General features: G+C 40.4%; 1 protein-coding gene across 3 annotated transcripts in view; it reads left to right on the plus strand.

Annotated features, from left to right (window-relative positions):
* Positions 1-13,153, plus strand: part of LOC119484775 (testis-expressed protein 2-like) — a 42,497-nt gene extending 29,344 nt beyond the window's left edge. For 2 of the 3 annotated variants that reach the window (XM_037763852.1, XM_037763851.1), the window contains exons 9-13: positions 6,236-6,362; positions 7,266-7,379; positions 7,527-7,736; positions 9,126-9,246; positions 10,372-13,153. In XM_037763852.1, coding sequence (XP_037619780.1) covers positions 6,236-6,362; positions 7,266-7,379; positions 7,527-7,736; positions 9,126-9,246; positions 10,372-10,521 — 722 coding nt within the window. In that variant the 3' untranslated portion in view covers positions 10,522-13,153. The remainder of the gene's footprint in view (positions 1-6,235; positions 6,363-7,265; positions 7,380-7,526; positions 7,737-9,125; positions 9,247-10,371) is intronic. The other variant, XM_037763853.1, reaches the window with a different exon arrangement.
* Positions 13,154-13,325: the final 172 nt, after the last annotated feature.

Raw genomic sequence — 13,325 nt, forward strand, 5'->3', positions numbered from 1 at the left:
CGTTCTAGATGAGCCAGGCCTGCTCAGAATCGATCACCAGCGATTGGCGCGCAACGCATGCCGGTTACATTTGTGTCCGACTTGATCCCGACTTGCTCAGACGTCGTGCACATGTGGGCAACGATAACCTCACAAGATCGAGGTGGTCGCAGTTTAAGGGAGCCAGGCGCCGCAGTCTCTCTCCACCGATTGCAAGACCCAGGGCATTATGGGAAGCGCCTGGCTGTCGCCTGATCAGAGAGCTGATAGGCTCTTAGTTTCTACAACAAACACCACGTGTTGTAGAAAGTCACAACTTTCTGTGTAATTTGTAATATTTAACGCTAGATTGTATTAGTCTCATGTTGTGCAATGAAGGTTCCATCTATTAAACATACCTCGTGTGGTTGATAGTAGTAATAATAATAATAATAATAATTATTATTATTATTATTATAATTATGAAGGTATTTATATAGCACTTATCAAAATGAATGCTCATTACAAAGTGCTTTACAAGGCGGACATAAAAATAATAAAGGATAGAATCCAATGCCAGATACACGCACATTTCCACATATATTTACAAACAAATATAAATAGATCCCAACGTGGTCTAAAAACTACAAGTAGCCTGCAGATCGGATCTAACAGGATGTTACTTTTTATGTGACTTCCTGTGAATTCAGTGAAGGCTGCTGAAAACAGCTGGAAACTGTCCGACTTGATCACAGCTTTTAGTCACCGCTCCCTGCTGCTGCTGCCTGATCTCGTCTACTTTCCAGGCGAGGCGCAGTTCATCTCGAACGAGCCCATTAATACCACTTGGAAACGCTGGGGTGGGGTTGTCTATTACCACTGGAAGTATAGTACAATTACAAGTGTTAAAAAAAGGCATGTGTGCTCGATTTAATATGAAGAAATCTCCTTTACCAAAGGTGTTATGTACAATGGATCCTGAGAAACACTTCATACATTAAAGCAGCCATGGGTAGAAATGGAGCAAATATGATTATAATCTTGACAGTAGTGCATGAGACAGGTAATCTGAAAAAAATCATGTCCCTCTGTGTCCTCCGGTGCTTCTAACGGCATCTGCAAGATTTCACAGACCGGAGGAAAACAAGCAGTAAGAGCTGATCTGGAGTCTGCTGTCTTTGAGCAGCTGTCAATCACTTGCGAACTCTGATCAAACCATCAAACTAGGCAGCGCTGATCAAATATGAATCAATATTCTGTTACTGTAATGACTATTTCTCTCCTCAGATGTTTTCAGAATCATCTCGTAGTGTACTGTTTAGCTGTAAAATGAGAACGTTTGTGACCCGGCAGCCATGTCGAGATCAGTTGAGGAAATACCAAGCACCGCCCACCAGCCGGAGCACAGACTTTCTCATTTTACAGCTAAACAGTACACTACAAGATGATTCTGAAAACATTTGAGGAGAGAAATAGGCATTACAGTAACAGAATATAGATTCATATTTGATCAGCGCTGCCTAGTTTGACCGTATGATCAGAGTTTGCGAGTGATTGACAGCTGCCTCCGTTGAATGAACAGCCAATAGGAACGCTCTCTCTCTCTGAAATGACTTGTGATTGGTCAAAGTCTCCCGTCACGGGCTAGATGTTCTAAGCCTGAAAACAGAGCCATGAGGAGGAGCAGAAGTCTAGTTTTCTCTCAGAACACTTGAATTACAATATGCTGAAAGGTTGTTATGGAATTTTTGCCCAATGATGCCAAAAATATTCTGCCTACTGCAGCTTTAAGGCTTTTGCTTACAGAATAGAATTTGAGTGGTTAGTGAGGTCTTAGCTGAATACAATACAGTCGGGCCCTAAGCACGAGGCCAAATGGAGGCTTAGCTGTGTGAGGTCTTACTGTAGCTTTGTGAGGGACCATACGTTATTTGCCCGCTGCAGTTGCACAACTATATTGACTCAAGTAGCGCTGAAGTTTCCAGCTGACTGTGTTCTAGTTCTGATCAGAAGGAGTTTTGTATTTGATTTTAAAACTAGAGATGCACCTATCCAACTTTTTCAGTCCCGATATCGATAGTGATACTTGAGCTTTGGGTATTGTTCGCTATTGAGTATCGATCTGATACCAGTGTTTAATTGATCAGCTTAATGACTCACTGTATGGAAGCCACTGGGATCATTCTGTTATGTGTAAGGCAACATCAGGCTGGACTTATACATCACTTTCTTAACTTTGTAAAACAAATTGTGACAAATAAATACATAGATATACATTTACTGATCAGGCTCTGCAGTATTTATATATTTATATATTTATATATATATATATATATAGATATATATCTATAGATATCTATATATATATCTATCTATATATATAGATAGATATATAGATATCTATATAGATATCTATATATCTATCTATATATATATAGATATATCTATAGATATATCTATAGATATATCTATATCTATAGATCTATATATATATATATCTATAGATATATCTATATCTATAGATCTATAGATATATATATATCTATATATATATCTATAGATCTATAGATATATCTATAGATAGATAGATATATATAGATAGATATATCTATATATATCTATCTATCTATAGATATATATATATCTATAGATAGATAGATATATATATAATGTCCCTATTTTAAACTTGCATCAGCATTGAGCTTTCCGTCCCCTTGTCCCACATCGCTTCTCTCATTGTCCCTTACATTCAGAGACGGATCTGTCTTTTCAGCTGTTTCATATGCACAGTCTCCAACTTTTTCTCTTCCTCTTGCATTCACTTTCATTTCATCTTCCTCTTTGTGTTCTTACTCACTCTTTAGTCTCAGTATCTCTCTTCCTCCTCCCTCCTATGCTGAGTCATTGCCTCATTTTGATCGCTGCAGCACTCCATAAACATATAATGAGAGCAATAATTGACTGCATCTCCGACTGGGGCGGCAATGGCATTTATTGGAAGCGTTCCAGGCCAAACACACCTCAACAGTCACTCCAAACACAATCGGTGTATATACTGTATGCCACCATTTTGGTAGAAAAAGTCGTTGGCTTTAATGTCACTTTCATTCTGAAATTGCAATGTGTTGCCAAATGTTTTGATTTGTTATTGCAAGTGGATCTATCCAGATCACCTACTGTCAAACTAAAACAGCGGTGCTTAATTTTTAGACCCATTTCTTAGAAGTGAAGGAAGCAGGAAAGCGATACATGCTGCAAACAAAATACTAAAGATAACTGAAGGTATGGTGCTTTACTGAGCCCTGTGCCTGTTTCTATTTGCTGCAGCTTATACCTCTGCAGAGAAAGTGAGTGTTTTCATTCCTCTTTTCTGCTGTGCCTTTTACTTTGAGGCGATAGTTCGAAAACTTTGAGTGGAAATGGTCAGTTTAGTTTTCCCTTATGAAATCTCCACTGGTGTTACAGTGGCTGTATCCTCTAGGTGTCTCAAGTTCTGCCTTCACCGTGTCTGAGCCAGCTCCTTCCTGGAACAAGCATGCTGAGTGCAGTGGATCGATGAACCTCTCCTCCAGCTGTGTATGTGCTCATATCGCCACAAGAAATTGTCTCTGCATGCTTGTACGTTTGTGTCCAGTACACACTTGTGTTTGCACACACTCAGTTTCTGTAATGTCCATTTCTGGATGCATACAAGCAGTCACTCTGCATGTGTGAAGGCATTTCTTTATGGTATGTGCAACACAACTCTACACCCTGCAGCTTCACCCCAATTAAGGAAGCACTGCCCGTGTCCTGCAGGAGTCTCTCCTCTCCTCTCCTCTCCTCTAGTCTCTCCTCTCCTCTCCTCTCTCCTCTCCTCTCCTCTCCTCTCCTCTCCTCTCCCCAAACTAACAAACCTCAGTGCCCTGCATAAACCCAGACCCAGCCAGACACAGTCTCATTACCCCCCCCCCACATCAGCGCTGCCTAGTTTAACTGTTTGATTGGAGTTTGCGAGTGATTGACAGCTGCCTCCCGTTGAATGAACAGCCAATAGGAACGCTCTCTCTCTGAAATGACCTGTGATTGGTCAAAGTCTCTCATCACAGGCTAGATTTTCTAAAGCCTGAAAACAGAGCAATGAAGAGGAGCAGAAGTCTAGTTATCTCCCAGAACACTTGAATTACAATATGCTGAAAGTTTATTATGGGATTTTTGCCCAATGATGCCAAAAAACAACAAGAGCTTCTTTTTGTCTGCTTTCATTTCTCCTGTTTCTGTTTGACTCGCTCTCACTGTGATTGTTTTTCTCTCCGTCACACCAGATTCATCGCATTATCACGTCATTTAGCACAGCACCAGCTGGTGTTGGGGCCTCACCAGAGCAGTGAGGAGAGGGCACCCAGTCTCAGTGCTGTTTGTTCTCGTGTGTTTTGCCTCCCAGCTCTACATTTCTTCCTATCTGAACAACTTTTTTCCATTCATGTACCTGGGCCATGTATGCCTTTGTCAGGAAGGCTATGCATTTGTACGCACTTAATGGGCTTTTGCATTGCATACATGCACACGTGTCTTAGTTGCAGCAAAGTGTAATGTGTTTTGTTTTAGAATATCTTAATGTCTGTCATCCTCTGATTCACGCTTCACTTCATTCACCTCTCCTGCGTCATCAGTTGTCCTTTGCTGCCTCCCAGTGGTTCAAAGAGAAACCACACCCAAGATCATGATTAGATGTGGCTCTTTGTACACAGGAACATGTGATCCTGTGTTGTGCAGAGAGAGAAAGAAAACCAGAGTAAACATATCTTTCCCCATGCAAGCAAGGCTTTCGATTGAGGCTTTTGAGGAGTTTGTATAATCCAGATTACAGCAGGCTTGGTAGAGCAGAGGTTTACGCAGCCAGTCCCCCCCCCACCTGCTGCTATCAAACGGGGCGGGGGGGTGCTCTCCAACTGTTTCTCCTCTGTTCAATGGACCTTGTGACTTTCAGGGTGTCTTTCTCGTGTAAGTGGAGGTATCAGAGGGTCTTTAGGAGGAGATGGCAGGTTAACAGTAGATGTCACATAGAAGTGGTGTACATCATCTGAAAGCACGGAACCTGAAGATTAATTTGAGATGCAGCTCAGCACTGTGTGACAAGTTGTTCAAAAATAAACATGAATTAATTTAATTAATTAATTAATTAATTAAAATACATTTTGAAAGTTTATAAGGGCTTAGAACATTATGATAGATGTATATGATGGCCATTTCCATGCTCTATTATGTCTCATAAGTTGTCATAAGTTGCAATTTTTGGGTTGATACCATTTGTTACAAAGATTTCGTGCTAAATTTAACCATTTTTTTCCACCAGAGAATAGATGAAAATGATCAATAATCCTCCTGTTGTGTAAACTGCTCAGAAACCCCCTTATTGTTAATCTAGCTAGGAAAGCCATCCATCCTCTGAATGCTCTAGGTCTCTAGTTTGATCCATCCATCCTCTGAATGCTCTAGGTCTCTAGTTTGATCCATCCATCCTCTGAATGCTCTAGGTATCTAGTCTGATCCATCCATCCTCTGAATGCTCTAGGTATCTAGTCTGATCCATCCATCCTCTGAATGCTCTAGGTCTTTAATTTGATCCATCCATCCTCTGAATGCTCTAGGTCTCTAGTTTGATCCATCCATCCTCTCAATGCTCTAGGTCTCTAGTTTGTGGCTGTAAAGTTTCATGAGGCTGTGATTATCCTCGAGGTTACCATAGGTCATTTTATACAATGAGGTCAGATTTAAAAAGAAATGATAAAAATGGTCTCAATACAACGAACTGGCTACTATGGGGACTAACATCATCACACATGAATACAGTTGGGCTCATTGGATCCACAAGAGTCTCAGCTTTACAGTGATACCCAATTTATGTAATTCCAAAAGTGTTTAGGGACACCAGGATGCAGAAATATTCAAACATAATTTTTCGATTAGGCGAAAAATAACACATTTATACTGCATTCAAGAAACTGCATGTGATTATCATAAAGTGGGCATGTCTGTAAAGGGGAGACTCGTGGGTATCCATAGAACCCATTTTCATCCACATATCTTGAGGTCAGAGGTCAGATTACATTGCTGGTACCAGTGGATTCCTTTGGTTTTCTAGTTTCATATGATACCTGTACCTTCACTCTAGCTCTAAAACAGAATCTGCTCCCGCTTCTGAAAGACAGTAAAGTCGGTCAGGATCGCGGGCAGGTTTGAAAGGGTTAACTTTCTCTCTCAGATCAACATTTCTAATAGCTGCCTGTCCCTTTAGGTCTGTGGTTTGACCTGGAGATTTCCTACAGTGGTTCCTTTCTGATGACCCTGGAAACCAAGATGAACCTCATTCGCCTGGGCAAGGAGGGAGAAAGCGTCCGCTTTGGAGAATTTGGCAAAGACGGGTGAGACAGTCAAAGACATTTTAGAAAAGCCTTGAGATATTTTTTTGATTGGATTAGATACTGTACCTTTTTGTCCCTCTACTTGAGTACACATGTCTCTGTCAGGTGTCTGTCTGGCTCTCACGTCGTATTCTATATCTTTGCTGTCTTTTATATCTTCTCCTTTCTTTCCTCTGCCCTTCCCTCTCTACCTTCTGGATTCCACCTTTTACGCGGCTGTAAATCGGATGTGTTTCTGCTCTTGGTGAGTGCTGCTTGACTTTCAGCAATGATCTCTTCTCTTCCACTCTCACTCTCTTTGCATGTCTATAACCTTGGGGTCATCTCATTTCATGTTACCACCAAATGCTTCATCTCATTAAGCATTCATTTCTTATTGTGTTCAGTACCTTCGTCTGTGTTTCTGACTGTTTACAACAGAATATGTGAATATATATGTCAGTGGAACTACAGTCGAGATGCACCGATCAAATTTTTTCTCTCCCGCTACCAATGCATCCATAAAATACAGTGTGCATGTACAGTATATACCTGTCAGGGCTACACTGATTGACAGTAAATGAGAAGTGAGCTCATTTTTGCCAGTCCCCAGGAAACAAGTTCAGATTTAGTTTCACAACAAATTACATCTGAAAGTTGAAAACTTACTAAATTCTTTCTCAAAATATTGATGTTTCCAGAGGTTTATATATCGGTTGAGCATGTGAGCAGTCATGGGTATGCACACTCATGTCACCTTCAGATTGTTTCCGTACATCATTGGTTCGTTGTTTTGTTGGTACAGTACAATAGAATTCAGCTATGAAGCACAATGAAACATAGCAGAACCATACACACATGTTAGTGCATGCATGCATGCAGGTGTGCTCGCCCTAATCCATTTTTTCGTTTATGTGTGTCTAGATACAGGCCACGGACTTACTGCTTGGCTGATAGTGATGAAGAGTCGTCCAGCGCAGGCTCATCAGATGAGGAAGACTCCTCAGAGCTCTCAAATGACTCGGCTGGAGCAGAGGGGTACATACATTCTCTATGCTCACTTAATCCATTTCCAAAAATTTTAAATATTAAATATCAAAAAAATGTTATCATTGACTTTCATTGAAGTACAGATGCACTAAATGTATGTGACTTTAACCTTAATCCTCCTTTTATTGAATACAGTTTGGTCGGAGGCCACAAACCCAGCAAGATCATGCGCTTCGTGGACAAGATCACCAAGTCCAAATACTTCCAGAAGGCCACAGAAACAGAGTTCATCAAAAAGAAGATGGAGGAAGTGTCTAACACACCGCTTCTGCTTACGGTGGAGGTGCAGGAATTCCGAGGAATGCTGGCTGTCAACATACCGCCTCCACCCACTGACAGGATATGGTACGTGAAGGAGGTGTTGTTTTTCTACGACTTAATCTGTGTCATTTCCATGTCTGTCAGAATGACAGATAATCACATCTTCCTTAGAGATAGCTCTCCCACAGACGGAAAACACAGCCCACTGTTGATGTGTCTTTCATGTGACTCTTAATTAGCCAGTTTCCTCACTCGTGTCAACAGTTGCATACTTTTATTTCTAAATAGCAGATAATTCATGTGAAACATACACAGTGACAATATCTGTGCTCTGAACAACTGAAATACATTCTACCCCACAACTGTTTGTTTTATTGAAACAAGTCAGTGTAGCACTTTGTTTAATACATCACTGCCCTCTGCTGGTGGAGACCATACTCTGTTGCATCAGGAGGCCTTTTTTCACAGCAGACATTTTGACTTGTCATAGCAGGAAAAAGCACAGGTGAAACAAATTTGTTAACGACGCTGGGTTCCATCAAGTGTCCAAGGCCTATAGAAAGGAGGCTGGGTCATGCATCATATCTTTGGGGGTACAACACATGCGCAGTAAAATCTGGTCTGCACTCGCCGAAATTGAGCCAATCGCAACGCACGACCGCAGCTTCAGTTACACTGCGCATGTGTTATATACCCCAAGACCCATGACCACCCGTGACCCAGCCCCCTTTCCATAGGCCTTGCAAGTGTCCCAATAAGCCATGACAATGAACCAGAATGCAAAATACCACGACCATAGACTATATAAAAGAAGTGGACATAGACATCGTGATGTCACCCATTGGTTTGTAGATAGTTTTGAAGCCTTGAGTGTCATTTTGGCGTAGTTATCTTGGTTTTCTGGAGCCAGAAGTGACAATAATTGGACAAGAGGGTGGAGCTGGCGAGCAGCGAGGTCTAGCTCTAACTAACTAGCTAGCTTGGTTAGCAAGGTGCATCCGTAATTCACATTAACTGTGATATTAATTGGGATGCTAATTTTGGCTAAAAATGCTTAAAACAAAATGTATTTGTGCTGTATTGAAGAAGACTTGAAACTAGCCATTGAGACCATAAACTCATGTTTACAGTGTTTACTAATAAACCAAGTGAGAAGTCGGCTCATTTTCTCATAGACTTCTATACAATCAGACTTCTTTTAGCAACCAGAGGATTCGCCCCCTGCTGGCTATTAGACATAATGACAGTTTAAGGCACTTTAGCATTGGCTTCACTTTTCTGAGGTCGCCCCTAGACCAGGACCCTGGAAATGGCTCACCTAATGGAATGCAGTCATTTTAAATGTTATCAATTACACCTGTGCTTTTCCTGCTATGACGAGCCAAAATGTCTACTATTAAAATGTATTTGTTCATTTGTCAACTGTTAACAGTGTTTGCAAGTAAATCATTGTTTTGACCTTTTCTGTTGTAGGTATGGCTTTAGGAAGCCGCCTCACCTGATACTGAAGGCACGACCTAAACTGGGTGAAAGAGAAGTCACTCTGGCTCACGTTACAGACTGGATAGAGAAAAAACTGGACCAGGAATTCCAGGTATTGATAAACACTACATTTAATTTTTTTAGGCTCTTACACTTAAAAACAGACGACCAAAAAACTTGTTGAACACACCATGTTATCCACTGCATCAACTCAATTGAAATGAATTACTTCTGGTCTGAAATATTTGTGTTAGGTAGATGCTTTTATTACACGGTTGTGTTGAACACTTGATTCTGATTGGTCAATCACGGCTTTCTGCTGTCTTTAATTTCTTTATAGCAGACCGTTGCTATGTATAGCAGACCGTTGCTATGTATAGCAGACCGTTGCTATGTATAGCAGACCGGTTGCTATGTATAGCAGACCGTTGCTATGTATAGCAGACCGTTGCTATGTATAGCAGACCGTTGCTATGTATAGCAGACTGTTGCTATGTATAGCAGACCGGTTGCTATGTATAGCAGACTGTTGCTATGTATAGCAGACCGGTTGCTATGTATAGCAGACCGTTGCTATGTATAGCAGACCGTTGCTATGTATAGCAGACCGTTACTATATATAGCAGACCATTGCTATGTATAGCAGACCGTTGCTATGTATATCATACCGTTTGCTATGTATAGCAGACTGTTGCTATGTATAGCAGACCGTTTGCTATGTATAGCAGACTGTTGCTATGTATAGCAGACCGTTGCTGGGCGCAGTTCTGATATCGGACTCTGGCGGACCGTTTTTGTGTCAAAATATTGATTTCGTCAGTAAGTAGCCGTGTAATAAGCGGGATAATGTACAGCTAGCGGGTCATTGTTGTGAAAGAATCCCCGTCAGCATCGCCCTGTCGGGATTCTTTCACAACAATGACCGGCTCACTGTACATTATCCCTTACGTATCATATTTTCAAATTATATTCGACTCCTAAATCACCAATATTACAAGCTAAAAATATCAATAAATCCAAACATCTAAGCCACCCAATATCTTTACAATATGACAATATTCTGTGATCCTAGAATGTTCTCCTAAAACATTTTAGATAAACAGTTGCACACTCCCTATTATGTGCTTACTATTTATGGTTCGAATTCCAAGACATTCCATGTGTCAAACATGTGTTTAAAATAGTCCAAATTGATTGCCCACCCACTATCCATCCATCATTCTCTCTCTTCTTTTAGAAAGTCTTTGTAATGCCAAACATGGACGATATATGGCTGTCTGTCATGCATTCTGCCATGGACCCGCGTACAGCCGGCGGACCCTTCGTTGGCCTCGCAGTGGACCCAGAGCCTTCCCAGCCAGAGAAGGACAGCACCAGCCAGCCATGAAGATTGTTTACAGTATTTCCTAGAGCTTGTGAAGTCTCAATTTGGGAACTGGAGCCAAAGTCGACGGTCAGACGCTACTGTAATACAAATCCATTCCCGTAGTGAGTGGGCTTCTCACTCACCATAAGGAGGAACCTTATGAATTTGAAAGGAACAAGGTAGAGACGACCAAGGAAACACGAAAAAGATAAACTGTTGCTTGCTGCTCTTTTCAGTAGTATTTATTGTGCCAGATGAAAAAGGTGATTTGTCTTTTGAAGGATTTAAATAACTGAAAGAACCTATTGAATAGGGACTGATATGTGAAGAGAGTCACGTTTGGCTCAGAATTTGGGCTGGGGAGTATATAGGGATACATCCTAGACTGCATATATAGATGGACGACGCGTCTCCACTTCCTCCCACTGTACAAAAGTGAAGCCAAAATATCCTGGATACAGGAGCTGCCATCTTGACATTTTGACGTCATTTGGAGCCAGAGTCTGAGCAGTAGTGATTGAGGGGCCGTGGTATTGAGGTCCCGCCCACACACCCGCTTGAGCCAATCACGAGCCGAGCATGGCTGCAGCCACCTAGCGTGAGCCATCTTGCTGCTACGTTAGCACCAATTGGCAACTAACCATAATATCTCTATAACTAGGTTTATGATCAAATTGAAACATGTTCTGTTACACTGACTCGTGGCGGTTATGGGAAGTCAAAGTTACATCTCCTCTATAATTCCCTCCGGCTCCGCGACTACTTCACTCAGAGCAGCTGTCCATCACAGCTATCCATCATGAGGTCTTACCCCCTAATTAAAACCAAACTTATCAGAAAAAGGAAGACTTGAACAAACATCAGCATGATAACAACTACCTAAAATGACAGAAACCATATTTGTGAAAAATTCATTTGAGGTGTACTTTGGCTATTTAGTTTGACCCATGTCCCATCTACTGAAATGGGTGGGGGCGGGCTTTATGACATATACTGCAGCCAGCCATCAGAGGGCGATCCGGATGTTTTGGCTTCACTTTTGGGGAGATGTCATGTTGTCCATCTTTATGTCCAGTCTATGGGATACATAAGTATATGATGTCCTATGAACACGTTGATATGGAAGCATTCACCAGATACCTTACAGCCTGCAGATGAACACTTTCTGCTAAGGCTAGAGTGAGATTGAGCATGGTAGACCCTTTATTAAAGAAATACAGTAAATGGAGTTTTACAATCTGATAGTATGTTGACATTAGAGGTGTTTCATAGTGAATGATTAGTGTGTGATGGAGTTGTCATTTCCATTGTTGAGCATGAACACAGTGTAAGCAGGTTTAAAAAGAGTATATCAGAAAAAAGCTTCGATACTTGATGTTCGATTTATTTACCACATGAGACATTTAAACTTTAAGTGGCTTTATGTCAGCAGTTTTTGATCAGGTGTTAACAGTTCCCAGTATTAATTTGTGCTGTGACCACACCCTGAACACCTCCCTTCATTTGCCAAGTCCCCTTTTTTATGCCAATGATGCCCTTATCCATGTCTATATGGAAAACATGCTCACGAGAAAACGTACATTATCTAGGAAAAGTGTCATTCACTATGTAAATTCCATACTTATGACAAATACACAAACACAATAAGTGCAATGATAGAAACACTATAGTAGGATCTTGTATAGATATTATAGAAAAGTGTATGTCTGATGAGAAGTACGAGACCTCTAACATGTCTGTTGAATGTACGTGTGAATCGTTTTGGTTTCTATTGTTCTTGTTTAATGACAGTTTTTACCCGGTCACATTTTGACTGTGGTATGCAAATTATTGCACAAATACAAGTTTTCTTTTTGTTATCTTATGATAAACACTATCTCATCTTGCACATCTTCTGCCAGATGTGTCATTCAATCGTATAGAGGTGGTGTATTTATCTATACATCATTTCTTCTTGATTGTGTTAGTGTTGATGATATTGTTGGAAGTTAATTTAAATGACCAACTTCTATATGTGACAGTGCTTTAAAAAGACTCTACCCGGCATACTGTATGTACAACAATTTGATGAAGTAAAGGTACGTACTGTATAGTAGAGCATCTATTGCCAAGAATGTAGCCTTATCTACAGGTTCCCTTTCTGAAAGTACATTTTTAACCTTGTCATTTTTCTAATGAAACCAAAGTCCTTTGATTAGGCCTATAGTGCCAGACCTGTCTCTGCTCAAAGGTACACATCCTGTGTTGATATAGCATTGTGTTATGATATTTACAAATGCGCTACAATACCTGCATTAACTTTGTTTACAGGAATTCTTACATTGTTTTCAATATTTGCTCTCTTAGTATACTAAAGCATTGTAACATGAAATAGATATTTTTTTCCTGTATGATTGTCTTTCCCTTTATGCCTTGGTTACTTTTTGTTAAGTATTTGTTTTTGAATTACTACACAAGGCGGGTTATGGTTGTATTTTTTTGACTACATCTTTGGAATAAACAGAATGAAATAAGATTTTTGAGGATATATGAAGATCATGATTTGTATCTGTGAATTATTGAACTTTTTAAGATTATGTCATTTTAAGGCCAAATTCAGTGATTATGTGTATCTGCCTTATTTATAGAGCAAAAATAAATCTGTCAATGAAAGCCTTTTTAGTTGTTTTTTTTTGCTTTATATTTTGTATTCTGGGATGCAAATCTTGCTTACATCGTATATTCTAGATTGAAATAAAGCTTTTTCTCAGTGCGTTAAAATAAAAGATTGCGTGAGGCAGCAGAATGGCCTCTGTCAGTGTTACATGATCGTACTTATTGTATTA

This window comes from Sebastes umbrosus, chromosome 3, assembly GCF_015220745.1.
Source record: "Sebastes umbrosus isolate fSebUmb1 chromosome 3, fSebUmb1.pri, whole genome shotgun sequence".
Lineage (NCBI taxonomy): Eukaryota > Metazoa > Chordata > Actinopteri > Perciformes > Sebastidae > Sebastes > Sebastes umbrosus.